This window comes from Urocitellus parryii, chromosome 7 (assembly GCF_045843805.1).
Source record: "Urocitellus parryii isolate mUroPar1 chromosome 7, mUroPar1.hap1, whole genome shotgun sequence".
Taxonomy (NCBI): domain Eukaryota; kingdom Metazoa; phylum Chordata; class Mammalia; order Rodentia; family Sciuridae; genus Urocitellus; species Urocitellus parryii.
Genome location: NC_135537.1, coordinates 26401453 through 26418348, shown reverse-complemented (window position 1 = coordinate 26418348; position 16896 = coordinate 26401453). Strand labels below are relative to the sequence as shown.

Genomic DNA, 16896 nt, shown 5'->3' with positions numbered 1-16896 from the left:
ATTTTTTCTACTCAAACATCAAAATCTACAGAAACAAACCTCTACCTCTGTGAAACCTGGCTATTTAAATATAAAATGGAATTTTCAGTTATGAGAGCTACTGTGTTAACCCAGTCATCCTGAGTAGGAGTTTAACAGAATCTTATAAAGTAAGCAAGCATAAAAATGTTTGAGGGGTTAATACAAGTCTGAATTTACAGGTGATGAATGCATGCCTGAGTGCATATGTGCACGTATTTGAGGTGTGTTTTCCCCTGGACAAGGAGGCAAATGTTCAGGAGAGGAGTGATTTAGATTGCTAAATAAGGATATAGAAAGCCCTACAGAATTCAAAATGAGCCCAAACAGAGATTAAAATGGAAGTATTTTTGAGAGTAAAGGAGATGGAGTAAAGATAGATCTGTGAACCACAATCTAACTTATAGTTTAGAATCATTTCATTCCAAGAATGCTGTACAAAGAAAACATTTAGTGGCATGTCATCTAAAATTCTGTTTGGCACAGCAAAATCTGAAGTCAACAGATGGTAGAATATTCCTTACAAGCTAGAGGTTGCTTGGGAAATTAATGTATGTCCTTGTTAACTGGGCTTGGAAAAACATACAGTGCCATATATATCTGGAATATCAAACAGTGCTTAAGGAGGCATAAATGTAATAATACATTTGAGCGCTTACTACACTGGTAGAAAGTGGTATACAAAATGAAAATGCAAAAAGTGTATGAGAGATAAGAGGTTTACGTGTCCTATAAAACAAAAGTGATATGTAGCTATACAAGAACAAGTAAGAGAATTATTTACACAGTTAGACTAGTTTGTCAAAGTCAAATTTACTCAATTATTTACACAGAATCTGAAAATTTACAGACATAGCAAAAAGTTTTATTTTTTCATTAGTATATGAGCATTGTTATAAATTTTCATAAAAGTCCATCTGATTAATATAAAGGAAATGTCTCAATATAATACATGAACAAAGTATAATTTTATAATTGAACACTTTAGTATAACCAAAAATAACATGCATAATGATTACCTGACACAGTAGTCCCTCCTTCTATAAAACTTCCATTCCCTGTCATGTCTAACTTTTACCATGTCTTTCAATTGAGATCTGTCAATTGACTGAATCCTTAGAATTTCCTTTCACTTCTCCTAATTTGTTTTTCTCAGTTTACATGTGAATTACATGCCTGTTACAATTTATTTTACTCATATTCTACAACTCCTAATATAACATTTAACTAAAAGTGCTCAATGTTAACTGACTTTAAAAATGTGTATATTAAGAATTATTGAAGGGGGCTGGGGATATAGCTCAGTCGATAGAGTGATGCACAAGGCCATGGGTTCAATCCCCAGCACCACACACACACAAAAAAAGAATTATTGCATTTAATGTGTGCCTCTATATGATAGATATTTAAGATCAATAAATTTCAAGCAACACCTCAAGTATTCTGAAACCCTGATGGCTACTTAACTTTAAGACAAATTTTGCCTTGAATGAAATTTGAGATATTAATATAAAAATGCAATTACTTCCTAAGATAATAATAGCATCGAGTATCAAAGATACTGATTTTTCATACTCTACCTGCTCTATTAAAACTCAAAATAAAACAAATATTTGTCACATTAATATAAAGAAAGGTGACATTTGGGCATTGAATTGTAAGAATTGGTGGAAGTGTAATTTCAAAACAGTGGAATAAAGCAATTTGTTTTCCTCTGATATACAGTTCTAACTATTTTACAAACAATGAACTTCCATATTGCATTCATGGCATTTTCTCAAGGAACAATTCACATTATCTACTTACTGATACATTCTGGTAAAGGTTTGTCCCACTGTCCATTTGGCTGACATATCAAAACTGAAGATCCAAATAAAAAATATCCTGGATTGCAGTCATAGAATACTACAGTGCCATAGGTGAAATTTCCATGTTCTATTTTACTTTCTCTTTTGGAATTGGCTGGAATTCCAGGATCAGAACAGTTGACCACTAAACAAGTGACAAATTTTTAAAGAATATTTTGGGATTATCTACTACATAAATTTCTATTAAGAACTTAGAAGCAGTTTCAGAGGTAAATTAATCAAATAAAAAAGACTCCAAAAAAATTAATTTATGAATTACTTAGATAATGGATTGAAATCTGTGTGCTTGAAATATAAAAAGAGAAAAAATTTCTGACAAATTTATTTGAATAATAGAAAACTTATAAGAATTATGCTGAGAGTAGATATAAACAATGATATATTTTAAGCTATTGTTGAATTTCAAGAAATAAAACATATAGAAAATGATAATTATATTCATTTTATCAGACAATATGATGTCTTTCACATTGCCTTGCAAAGTAGGAACTTACTAAAAAAAAAGTCTCTTTAATCTGTTTCTATATAGAAATCAACAAATAAAGCCTCCATTCACATATCATGGTAATTCAGGCCCCCAAAATTGTTTTTACAAACATATGCCAGAATTAAGTTCCATTAATTATTAAGCAAGTTGCAAATAAAAAGTTCTTAAAGACTGCTTATGTGCAAACACAAATAGGTATAAAATAGTAAAGTTGAGCAGAATTATAATCTTCTCGTTTTAACTTTCAAAATTTAAGAAGAGGAAAACATTGCTAATGAGATTGCATCAATATTAAAGCTTTTTGCTCTAGTTGGAAAGTTTATACTGTGCTGCCAAGTTGTTTCAGATATGTCATCTATGTTTACATAGACACACTAACACCATGTCCCCACACTGGAATAAATTTAGCCTTTTACCTTTGCACACAGGTGGAGGATGGCTCCATTGTCTGTTGGCCTGGCACTGGGCTTTTGTTGGTCCTTGCATAAGATAACCAATATTGCAAGAGAACGTTACCACATCATTAAAGTTAAATCCATTTCCACTTGTTCTTCCATATATTGGACTACCAGGGTGACCACAGCTAACAGCTAATACCATTGGCGATGGGGGATTGGGGATGGAAAAAAAACAGAAGAACATTTAGTTATTAATTATCACATCACAATTATGCTTAGTCATTTCAAGTAGAGTAGAAAGATCACCTTATATGTGGATATATATTTAAAGTACTACAATATTAAGATAATGGAAATAAATAAAATAAAACAGAAATAGTAGAAATAATATTAGTAAGAAGAAATATGATATTAGTAAGTAGAAAATGATTTAAAATTATGACAATTTTCTTTAAGTGGTACATAGATGTTAAAAGTTTCATGGTGCTTATTTTATTCTTTCTAATTTTTTTTTTTAAGGAAGAATACTGAAGTTCAAAGAAATCCGAGGAATGACTGAAGCTTCAGTAACTAGTTAACAACAATGTGGAATAAAACTGAATGAGTTTTCCTTTTTGCATTAAGTTTAAGAACTGAAGGTACTTAAAGACATATTTTTTATTTAATTTTGAAATAGATGTTTTAATAGTTTTTAGACAATCAATTTTTATGAGTAATATATTGATACACGAAAATGTGCTTTAAAAGTAAATTAATGTAACTACGTAATGTGGTCTGTAAAAAATGATGCATGATGTTGCACCAGAATTCTCATTAATATTTTGAGATACTGATATTAATATTCTCCAAACCAATCAATCTTACTGGTTTATTTTCATCATCATTGATATTTGACAATTTAATATAATTTTGCTTGGAAATAAGGTTATCAAATGAATTATTTAGAGATCCTTTTAACGTTATGGTCCCACTATAAATTTTATGTAGTGCTGGCTTTCCCCAAACACTCCATATTTCTATGAACCGTTTTATTGCATAATCTCACTCTATTAATCATAGCAAGTTCTGGAATACTGCTTCATAATTGGGAACAGTGAAAGAGCATAGTCACTTTTAGTACTTTCAAAATGACCCAAGAGCAATTATTTTTCAGCTGTATTGTTAATGTCAACCTACTCATTTGGAAATTTAACTGCATCTTATTCTTGTTTAAAATTATCAATAAAGAAACCAGTTTTACCAGAAGGGCCATTAAAGTCTCAATTATTCAATAAGAAAAACAGTGATAAGAGTTATCTATGTTGAATACAAATGTAAAGTAAAAAATCTAGGCCATATCCAAGCAGAATATTTCTGTCTTTAAATCATCTATCAGAGGTGTGTGTATGTGTATGTGTGTGTCCGAGAAAAGTGACTTTACTTATTAACTATATGCTCTAATATCTTATTATCTCAACACAAAAAAGAATTTTCCATGAAATTAGTATTCTAAAAGATTTCAGCTAATCAGATAAAATTTAAAATGATGAAATTTATAAAAGTTAGTCATTAATTAAATAAAATACTTCCTCTGAGCCCTCATTAAAAGTATATATTATTTTTCTGAGGCTTACCCTATGATGTTATAATTAAAATATTTTACAATTTTATTTTACTGTCCCAAGACTCTTACTATAAATGTCAATAACTGGAAATAGAAATTGTTAGGAAACAAGAAATACATGGATAATTGATTTTAATAACAAAATAAGGATAAATTATTGTCTGGAACATTGTGTACATTTGAGAATTAGTGAAGTAAGTGAATGTAATGAAGTATCATTATTCAATCACTTTTTTTATTTTTGTAAAAAAAAGCATTCATAATAAATACACAATGCTCTAGAGCCAGCATGCTTTACTTATCCACTCAATAGCAAACTGCATTCCATGAGAGTATTTTATTCCAATTTTCTCACTTCTAGAGAGAGTTTGGATAAGTAAATATGACTGGTAACGTTCAAATCTCCAGCAAACTATTTTGCATTTTTCTTTGGAAATACAGAATACATGGCACTGGAAGTTGTACAAACACTGGAGGCTGGTTAGAAGGCCTGTATTGGTAAAAGCAAGAACAAAGCAAATACCCACTCTGTACTAGGATTTACATTAGGCAGTCTGACTTAGAACTTATCCTTGATAGGGTCAGATAAGATGATGAGTGAATGCCCAGGGATTAAAGGTATGGCCCAGCATGCATGAGGACCTGGGTTTGATCACCAGCACCACAAAAAGAAAAAAAGAATAGAAAGAGACATAAAAATGTTCTGTTTAGTATAAAGCCCTTTTGGAGGTATGTGACCCATTGCTCTGGTAGGAGCTATGAAGGAGACTCAGGTTAGTGGTCAACAAATGACATTAGTTTTACCAAATGGAGAGATTTGCCCTCAGATTACCATCAAATTATTTAATTTGGGTTTATCTCATTCATGGTTAGTCAGAACATGAACAAATATGGTGAGGGCAACTCTTAAATGCATTAAGATGTCTACATATAAAAGACTGTAGATGTGACCCTACTACTGACATCCTAACAGTCACACCACCACTTTCTCTCTCATACTTTGGTCCCCTCCTATGTGACTTATCCATGCCCCAAATATCTTCTTTTTTTCTGTGTGAGGAGTACTCAAGTACTCCAAACATAAAAATAATAATAGCAAGTAAATAAATGCATAGAAGAATAAATTGAAGATGCAAACTGGATAAAACCATACCATAGGTATAGGAAGAAATTCATTAAAATCACAAAGAACAATAGGTATCTTTAAGTAGTTATTATGAAATAGTGCTTTCTGCAAAATAATTTTATGTATCAGTTAGCATCTAAATCAACTTAAAAGATCACATACATATTTGTTGAAATGCCAGGATCTTTCATTAAAATAATTCTAAAAGTACACATAGTCATAGTTTTGTATGAAGTCTACAATAATAGAAACATTGCCTTCGAAATAAACTCTTAAATAAATTTTTAAAATATTTCAAACAATAATTATGAGAAAACACTACTTTGATACATTAAAAATGATAGATTCTGAAGCTAAAAGGTACCATAATGATAAACACTTTTAACTATTTATTTTCTTTATAAAGGAATTAGAGTCCAGAAAGATTAAATAACTTGTTTACTTAAAAAATTAGCAATGAAACTGAAATGAGAACAATAGTTTTTCATGTTATCTTATTTTTTTCTCACTAATTGTACTTCACCAGGATATAATTTAATGTGATATCTACTGCACATGTATGTCCTATTAAAAAACATTAATGAAAAATACTTTTGACTATCAAAAGCTTTGTAGTATAATAAGAATTTTGATACTCTTGCATAGGGTTATCAAAAACTTTAAATTTTTATAATTGAAAATTTTGTTGAGGATATATTTTCCTTCCATTAATAAGTATTCATTTATATATGTTATATATTAAATACTAAGGAGGTGAGTTTAATTTTGTCTTTATGTGAAAACACAAATATAACAGATATACTAATACATTCTTCCACTTTACTTTTGGATGGTTATATATGCTCTGAAATGTCCACTTTAAGGACTTATAAAACAGTACAAGAGAATGGATTATAGAAATTCACTTTATATTATTTGTATAACAATAATTATATAAATAACTATTTATCTTGCCTACTAAAAAAAATATTTGGTCATTCTATGAGACCAGAGGTCTCTCATTTCTTTTGGCATGCTTACTTACGCACACAGGATGGGAGCTGACCAGACCAATTGTGATCTTGTTGACATATCCTCACTGAAGAACCAATCAACCGAAAACCAGGATTACATTGATATACAACTGTGTCTCTGTATCCATAATTTTCCCCAATGACTTGACCATTCACAATGAGTTCTGGAATTCCACAGTGACCCGCTATAAAGAATCAAAAAGAACTATTTTTGTACTGTGTTCTTTGTATGTTTATGTACATATGTTGTTTAACTAAACTTTTAATGTTTACTTAGAAGTATGTCATAAATAATCCAAACACAATTATGTAGCATACAGGTAATGATAAGATATATAGCAAAACATTAGGTTTTTGGAAATTAAAGGAAAATACACTTTGACTGACATGGATCTAGAAGATATTATAAACTGTATCAATCTTTAAAAATGAAAACAGAACATATCAAAATTTGAGGTATGTAGATAAAGCAGTGCTTAGCAAGAAAATTTGTAGGTGTAAGATTTCTTATTATAAAGGGGATCCAAGATGGCAAATTAGCATGAGGCAGCATTTTTCCTAGCTCAGTACCCAGAACTCATGCAGCAGGAATACCACGTTTCTCTGAGGCTTAGAGTGAAAAATTCTGAGACAGTCTGCCCTCGCCTAACCAGAGACTGTTGGCCTCATTAATTGGATATTTAAAAAAAAAAACAAAAACCTTCTCCACCATAGTTTACCAGTCCTTTGTGGAGAGCCAACCCAGGAGCCATTTTAGGATTGCAACCATTGTGGAGTCTACAGAAACTGGAAACCAACATCCATGAGTTTGCAACTAGGTCTGTGTGGGCTTGTCTGAACCTAGTTAACCTGTAGAAAGTCAGAATCTTAGAGCATTTCAACCAGGGGAACACAGGTTAGAGAGGCTCAAGAGAGTTGGGTTCTCCCTAGATCCTTAAGCCTGGGGACTTGTAGGGACTGACAGGAAAGGCTATATTGCGTCGGAAGGTTGGAAGAGGGTGTGAGGGCATTTTGCTGTCAGCTAGCTCAGCCAGCCAGTCCCTCACCCACAATGTACCTCTAAACATATTTTTTTTAAATTTCATCCCTGATTTCTTCTATTATCCATTGGTCATTCAATAGAATATTATTTAAGTGTTAGAATATCTTCTATTTTTTTTATTTTAGCATTGATTTATAATTTAATTCCATTTTGGTCTGATAGAATTCAAGGTATTATCTCTAATTTTTTTTGTATTTACTAAGACTTGTTTTGTGGCCTAAGATATGGTCTCTTTAGAGAAGGATTCATATACTGTTGAGAAGAGAGTATATTTACTACTTAATGGATGGTTCTGGCAAAACTGGAAATCCATATGTAGTAGATTGAAATTGAACCCCTATATCTCACCCTGAACAAAACTCAATTCACAGTAGATCAAGGACCTTGGCATTACACCAGAGACCCTGTGCCTACTAGAAGAAAAAGTAAACCCAACTCTCCATCATTATCAGCTCAGAAATGAACTTCCTGAATAAGACTCTTAAAGCACAGGAAGTAAAATCAAGAATCAATAAATGGGATGGATTCAAGCTAAAAAGCTTCTTCTCAGCAAAGGAAACAATCAGAAATGTGAAGAAAAAGCCCACATAATGGGAGAAAATCTTTACCACATGCACCTCAGACACAGCATTAATCTCCAGGATATATAAAGAGCTCAAAAAACAAATAACCTAATCAATAAATGGGCTAAGGAACTGAACAGATACTTCACAGAAGAAGAAATAAATCAATCAACAAATATATGAAAAAAAATGCTCAACATCTCTAGAAATTAGAAAAATGCAAATCAAAACTATTCTAAGATTTCATCTTACTCCAATCAGAATGGCAATTATCAAAAATACAAGTAACAATAAATCTTGGCAAGGGTGTGGGGGAAAAGGTTCACTCATACATTACTGGTGGAATTGCAAATTGGTACAACCATTCTGGAAATTCCTAAGAAAACTTAGAATGGAACCACATTTGACTAAGTTATCCCACACTTTAATCTGTATTCAAAGGACTTAAAATCAGCACACTATAGTGGCACAGCCACATCAATGTTTATAGGAATTCAATTCACAATACCCAAGCTATGGAACCAACCTAGGTACCCTTCAACAGATGAATGGATAAAGAAAATGTGGTATGTATACATAGTGACATATTACTCAGCTATAAAGAAGAATAAAATTAAGGCATTTGCCAATAAATGGATTAAATTGGAGAACATCATGCTAAGTGAAATAGGCCAGTCTCAAAAAGTGAAAGGTAGGATGTTCTCACTGATATATGGATGGTAACCTATAACAAGGGAGACTAGGAAGGGGAAGTATGGAAGTTCAGCGGATTACACAAAGTGGAATAAAGGGAGGGAGGGAAGATGGGAGTAAATACAGTATAATGAATTGGACATAACTTTTCTATGCTCACATATTAAGTCATGACCAGTATAACTCCACATTATACTCAACCATAAGAATGGGATTAAAAATGTAATGTGTTGCACTCCATGTTTTTATAATATGTCAAAATACACCCTATTGGGCTGGGGAGGTGGCTCAAGCGGTAGCGCGCTCGCCTGGCATGCGTGCGGCCCGGGTTCGATCCTCAGCACCACATACAAACAAAGATGTTGTGTCCACTGAAAACTAAAAAACAAAAGATTAAAATTCTCTCTCTAAAAAAAAAAAAAAATACACCCTATTGTCATCTAAAAACAACAAATTAAAAAATTTTAAAAAATTCTTAATTATTATCAGGTTGACTTAATTTGAGTTTGAAAGTTATCAGCTTCTGTATTTTTAATATATGAATATTTTATTAGTGTATTTTAATTATACAAAATACTGAGTTTCATTGTGAAAAAAAATTCTTATTATAAACAAATAAAGGTATATAAAAATCCACCTAAAATTCCACCTTAAGAAAAGGAGAGGAGCAAAATAAAGAAGGTAAAATAAGCCACACTAAGTAGACAGGAGAAAATATTTAAAAGATAGAAATCAAAGAAATAGAAAATTAAACAAACAACAGAAAACATTAACTAGGGTAAAAATTGTTTCCTTTAAAATAGTCCAAAATTGTTAAACTCCTAACCAACTTTAACTACATACAAAAAGGAGAGAACAAATTTACCAGTAACAGGACTGAATGAAATGATATCACTATTAAGGCCTAGAAAATTAAAATGAGGAAATATTGAAATAACTTTCTGCTAATATATTTTGATAGTTCAGAAAAAGGATAATTTCCTTACAAATTATAATTTACCAAAAATAACATGAGACAAAATAGAAAATATGAATAGTTCAAATAGTTTTTTTTCTTATTAATGTGTTAGAATTACTAAACAAAAAAAATCCCCACATAAAACACTGGTAAATTAAAATATTTAAGAAAGAAAAATATCTCTGGCAACTTGATATTTTAAGGAAGAAAAAAATCAATTTTATAAAAACTTTTTTTGGAAAATATATATACATACATATGTATTTGTTTTGAGGCAACCATAGCACTAATAGAATTTTTTTTTAAAGTTTCCTTTCTTTGATAAACTAACTGTAAAACATGAAATTTGCAGGACTTACATACTTGATATCAAATGCTATTATGAAATTCTTAAAAAATATACAGTGCCAAACATCATACTAGGAAAAAAAACTCAATCCTACCATATAAGATAGATAACAACAACAAAAAAATGAAAGCTAAATCATATGCATTCTGGAACTATAAAGTTTCCAGAAGAAAATGTGATAGAAAATCCTTGTGACTTACGGTTGAGCAAAGTTTTCATAAACAGAACCTAGAAAGCAAGAGCCAAAGGAAAACAAACAAAAAACTAAGACAGACTTTACCAAAGTTGAAAACTCCTGCTCACTGAAACACACTATTTAAAAATGAATAAGAAAGTCACAGACTGAGAGAAAATACTCATTAAACATGTAATGATAAAAGTCTTTCAACTAGAATTTGCTAAGAACTATAATTCAATACTTACTTCACCATGTTCCCAAAGAGAAATTCATGACTAGCTAATAAGTTCAGGAAACTACATTACACATCAGAAGACATCAAATAATACATCATAAAAATACCTGCTGATAGAATATGAGAAAACCAGACCTCTCCCTCTGAGTATCAAACAAAAATGAATGTATATGTTAACAGAAAGACTTTCATAGAAATATTTATAGCAATTTTGTTCATAATACCCTAAAGCTGGACAGTGTCCAGGTGTTCACCAACAAAATAATATCTCAAGGATATTATATGCATATAAATAAATTCTATTTGGCAATAAAATAGCAAAGTATAAAAACAACAACATAGATGAAAGAAAATGAAAGAACCTTACACAAAATGGTACATAATTCAGGATTCCATGATATTTGTAGAATAGGAAAAATTAATATGTGGTGATAAAATATCAGAAAAATTATTGCCTCAGGTTGAGGGGACAAGTAAGTTGGAGATTGTGGAGCATTACAAAGAAACTTTTTTTAAAAATTTAAAATTCTATATAGTGGTTTAGTTATACAGGTGAACACAGTTGTAAAAATTCATCTAACCATGAATTTATAATATATGTATTCCACTGTATGTAAATTTTGCCACAGGAAGTAAAAGAAATAAGAACCATAAAAAATATTAACTCTAGCTAATGATACAGATGCAATGATTTCCACAACTTACTTTAAAATTCCTTTTAAAAAGGTTTAGATGGACTGAAAGAGGCCTAGAAAGATGTTGGTGATAAGCAATTACAACAAAATACTAGATTATTACATAATCTAGGTGGGAGACATAGGAGTGTTCACATATGAGTGTTCACTGACAATTATTTTTTCAATTAAAAAAAAAAAGCCTCTTAATGAAAAGCTGTAGAGTTGGGAATAAATGCACTGTACTCCACAACACAATCATAAACACATCCTAGCCTCAATTCTAAGTCAAAAAGGGACTATGTGGGTGAGATAAGAAGGAGTGAATCCTTCAGATCATGTCTTAGAGTAAATTCTAGGATTTTATTGTTTGGAACTGCACTTTATCCTATCAGGATCCTTTAAAATTTATATTAGCTATCAGCACCACATCCTCTGCAGTGCATGATGCTATCTTCATAAGCTGAGAGACATTTGTTCATAAATATCCCAGTTATGCCCTGTTTTCCCAGAGAATATAATCAAGAATCAAAATAGGTGAAAAAAAAAAAAAACACACACTATATAGCAAGTCAACGAAAATACAATGTAAAATAAGAGTTCGTGAAATCACAAAGGAATAAAATACAGTATTTAAGTTTACAATAGATCTTCAAATTTATAAGTAAACTAAGTAATCTGTAATAAAATCCTTATAACCAAAATCAGTTTCAAAATTATTAAGAAATATTTTATGTGATCATTTAATTACATATTATACATAATTATTTGCTTTATTTACTATTTTATTTTCATGCAGTAGTCATATTCAATAAGTCTACTCTTAAGAAAGAAATTACTGTTATTGGGCATCCAAGTATACCTATTAACAATTGTGCCTGAATAAGGGAAGTAAAAATGAAATTTTAACCCCAATTTCTAGCTACAGCTATCTGTTTCAAATAGTGAACTGTATTACAATGAATATTTTCAACCTTGTCAGCAAAACAACATGTGATTTAAATTATTAATGTGTACATGTTTATGTCATGTGTCATATTCTTATAGAGATTTCTTAAAGAAAAAATGTACAAATGTTGCAGTATCCTACTCATGACAATTAGTAATTTTTAAATTATTAAACAGAAAGATGTTGACAAGTGAATACTCATTAGAACAATTTTCAGTATTACCTAATTTAGTATTTGTTGTATCTCAAAATTATTTTAGCATGAATCATATTATTTTCTTAACATTAAAGAAATTATTAAAGACTTTTTTAAAAAAGAGATGAAGTATAAATCATAATATTCTTTTTATAATAAAAGAAGGATAAAAAAGCTCATTCTGTTTCTTTTACTGAACAGTTTTTATAATGAATTCAGAAAACCCTAAGGGGAAAAATCCCATTTGCCTAAAATCACATTCAAAAAACAAATTTAAAAGTTTTAATAGAAAGTAGTTTTACTCATTGAAATCTTACAAAATAAAAGGGAGAAAGATATTTAACTGTAGACATTGTTTTTCTTCTTCAGTCATTACCTTAAGCAAATAGGTAATAGAAGAACTGACTATGGTTTAGAATGAATTAACTGCTACAGCAATTAATCCAGCTGAGTATGCCAACATATAATTTTCCGCAATTAGTTACCACCTTTTTATTTTCCCATGCCTGGAAGAAAATGTGTCTCTCCTAATGACATAAGACTCATTAAAAATACTAGTTGATTAACTTTAAGAGTTATCTACTTAATAGCTTTTCTACCATGAAACATTTTTTTTAAAGAGAGAGTGAGAGAGGAGAGAGAGAGAGAGAGAGAGAGAGAGAGAGAGAGAGAGAGAGAGAGAGAGAGAGAGAGAATTTTTTAATATTTATTTGTTAGTTCTCGGCGGACACAACATGTTTGTTGGTATGTGGGGCTGAGGATCTAACCAGGGCCGCACGCATGCCAGGAGAGCGCGCTACCGCTTGAGCCACATCCCCAGCCCCACCATGAAACATTTTTAAAGTTAAGTATTTTCTGATTTTTAGCATCCTTACTGAATAAACAAAGCTCTGCCACCTATGCAGTATATATGTGTATGGGGGAGAAGTTGATCAAAGTGAATTAAAAGTCTATACCTAGGCATCTGGTTTCAGATCCACTCCAAAGACCTGAGGAAAGGCATTCCCGTACAGTGGACCCCACAAGCATGAATCCTGAATCGCAGGTAAAGATAGCTGTTGAGCCATATGAAGTTTGAGTTCCAATCTTATTTCCATTTGGAGGTGTAGGTAGTTCTCCACAGGAAATAACTTAAAAATAATAAATTATAATAAAGACACAGTCAATATGCACTTACAACAAAAACATGCCTTTAACATTTGAATTCTGTATGATTTATTTTTGACTATTACATAAAAACAAAAAATCACATATATTTGTAGAGTGATATCATGTTTTGATACAGGTACTCATGTGTAATGTTTAAATCAAGTGAAAAATTTAGTCTCCTTGAGTGCCCATAAACCTTCTAACGTGACAGTGACACATAGTCAAGTTATTTTCTTTGAATTTTGACTTGGCCAGTTTGGCTTTAGAGGAAAAAACAATCTCAAGAGTAAAGAAAGGTTAATTCATCAGTCCCAAATCTTTCTCTAACTTATAAAATTACATTGGGTCACGCAGGCCTTCTACTAGCCTAAACCAAAATTTCCTCATATCTAAACAAATGTGAACACAGTAATTATAATTAGTTTTTGTCAAGGACTCTATAAAAAACTTTACATGTAAAATATTCAATTTTATACAGTCCATTAGATATATTTTTCACATATAGGGATAGGCTTTAAAAAATTAAAGACAGATTAACTGACTACCTAGGTTATTCAGAACCCATATGACTCTTTCATATTTAAAGACTGAAAGTGGAACAAGCGTCATTCTAGAATGAAAAGAATAATTGGTAAAATTAAGTGCTTTTTATATACCAAGCACTATTATTAGTGTTTTCACTTATAAAATTCTCAAAACAACTCTGAGATAGGTATAATGATAGATAGTTACATTCTCTAGGATATAAACAAGTGAAGTAACTTTAATAAAGTAACGTATAATTTATAAACTATAATAAACTTCATAATTAACCCTATAAATTACATTACTCAAGATTTAAACCCAACAGTCTATCATCAGAGTCCAATATTTAATCATCAACCCATACTTCTTTTTGACTCCATCTCTGGCTTTCAGCTCTAATGCTTTAGTTATCTGTTAAATAGACAAAGAGAAAATTTGCAAACTTTAAATTGTTGTATGTAAAATTTAAAATGCACTGATTGTTTTCAGCAAATCCTTAAGATAATCCTTTGTTGGAACTATGAATATTACTAATATACTAATATGGCTAAAATATTAGTACTTTAATTATTTTAGTTTAAAAAATGAGTACCTGAAGAACCCGAACAATTAATATTCTTTTCATTTCTTCAATGAATTGCAATTCTTAGATTCCTTGACTTTTCCCCATCCTAATATCATCTAAGATTAGGTAGTAATCTAAATATACACATAATTTAAATCCTTCTACACAATAGAAGATCTAGAACAAAGGAACCAGGCAAACGTGTGAAATTCCATATTAAGTAAGTGTGTTACAGATCATTTTCCCCTAGAAAAACCCCTTCTCTAGGTATCTTTTTAGTGAAATTATACTTTAAGAGTAATGAAGCTGCAGGCAGAGAAAGACCATGATAGAAAAAGTGGAAATAGAGCAAAATTTTCTAAATACAGATTCTTTAGAATGTAAAATAAAATTTAGAAATATATTTTTAAGATTTTAATTCATCCATATGTTTCTTTTATTCATTAAGATAACATTTATTTTAATAAAGCAAAAAATATTGTATACTGATACAGAGATTAAAAAAAGTAAATTGCAAATCACAGATTATTCATAAGTAAAAGAATAATAGATAATTGTGTACTTACTACCCATACAATAATTAGCTTCTATATTAAACTTTTTAATCATCCTAACTTTATTTAGACTGGATTCTTTTATTAGTTTATTTATATATTATATATATTTAGTCTATACATGCCATAGAGTTTGATACAAATTAAAAGACTAAATTTCTGGGACAAAGTAAAAACTCAATAAATACGGTGAAAAAAGTTCAGAAGGATTTCAAGGTATTCTGTCTAAATTATTGTATGCTTAGTTAGCTTGTTTATGTTAGACTTGACATTTATGTTCCAAGAACAAGTGAAAAAAAAAGACTTAATTATTCAGTTTGTTTCAATAATATTTACTGAGGTCCTTATGAATCTGGTTCTCAACTGGTATTTAAAATATGTCTTAGTATTTTCATCACTTTACCCAACAGGAAGTGTCATGATTTTCTAGAGTAAGAATTTGGGGATTAGAAAAAACTAAACATATACAGCAGCATAGTGATTATCAGATTATCAGTGATTGTTAGATTGCTTGGATTGAATACCATTTCTCCATCATTTATAGGCTCTGTGACTTGTGCAAAACAATTAAATTGTGTGCTTAGCTTTCTTTTTGACAAAAGGAGCATAATATATGTAAGAGGCTAAAAGCAAAGTCCAGCAAGCAGTTAGATATGCAATAAACATTACTTAGTTGTTACAGTAATGACAGGTCTAGAATTATGAGATTTCTGAATCTAAAGCTTATATCCTTTTCCATAAGCAAAAAAAACCAGAAACCTTAAAATGTAAGAAGAATTAATCATAGTATCTCACAGGGCATAGTGGCAGTGTGCTTGTAGTACCATCTATTGGGGAGACTGAGGCAGAAGGATTACTTGAGCCTGGGAGATCATAGTCAAAAGGACAAAATGGACAAAGCAAGATTCCATTTTAAAATAACAATAAAAATATCAAGTTATTGCTCTAGTGTTTTTGGAAAGAAAGTGATTCAAGCAATCCAATCACCAAAGATAACTTCTGAAATAAGTTCAATGGAGTGTACACTTACTTTGGCAATATGGTCTCTCATTTCTCCAACTCCATGTACCATTAGGAAGGCATTCAATAGAAGCAGGACCTAGTCCATGATAACCAGGGTCACAACTGAAAACTACTTTGGTTTTGTACTCATAATGTGATCCATTCACAATTCTCCATCTTCCATGTTCCAATGTAAAGGAATTGATGCTTGGACATGTAACAACTATACAGAAAACAAGAATACAAATGCTAATAAGTAAATCTTGTCTGTTTCACTACCTAACTATATCTTATGCCAATTCTATTCTTCACATTTCCACTGTCTGAATTTGTTCACTATTGAGCCTCACAAGGTCTTCAGCATTTGTTCTTTATTTCTTCTTCACAGTAATCATTTCCATTTCCCCAGCTGCATGGTACTGTTGGCAGTTCTCTGATCATAAACTGCTGTTTCAAAATTTAGAGCCTTTATACACATTATTCTACCAACCCAGAATCCCATTCACTGACTTACCTCTACTTTATTTTTTTAAACATTTTGGAAAAAAATATATTTTCAGGAAAAAAATTTGTTTGGTGAGAATGGCTGGTTTTTTTTTTTTTTTTTTTTGCAAGACTTGTGATATAAAATTTGGCTTATTTAAAACTTATTCAAAATAAGTAGAAGCATTATAAGACACCTATGCTACAATTACAAATACAAATTTTAAAAGAAATCGCAGTGAAGTTAAAATGTTAGTACTAGATGGAA

General features: G+C 30.7%; 1 protein-coding gene across 3 annotated transcripts in view; it reads right to left on the bottom strand.

Annotated features, from left to right (window-relative positions):
- The window catches only part of Csmd3 (CUB and Sushi multiple domains 3), a 1110517-nt gene that overhangs the window by 45419 nt on the left and 1048202 nt on the right, over positions 1-16896 (bottom strand). For 2 of the 3 annotated variants that reach the window (XM_026384530.2, XM_026384532.2), the window contains 5 exons: positions 16174-16368; positions 13307-13480; positions 6525-6698; positions 2790-2963; positions 1825-2010 (listed from right to left, as the gene is read on the bottom strand). In XM_026384530.2, the coding sequence (XP_026240315.2) occupies positions 1825-2010; positions 2790-2963; positions 6525-6698; positions 13307-13480; positions 16174-16368 (903 nt within the window). The remainder of the gene's footprint in view (positions 1-1824; positions 2011-2789; positions 2964-6524; positions 6699-13306; positions 13481-16173; positions 16369-16896) is intronic. The other variant, XM_026384531.2, reaches the window with a different exon arrangement.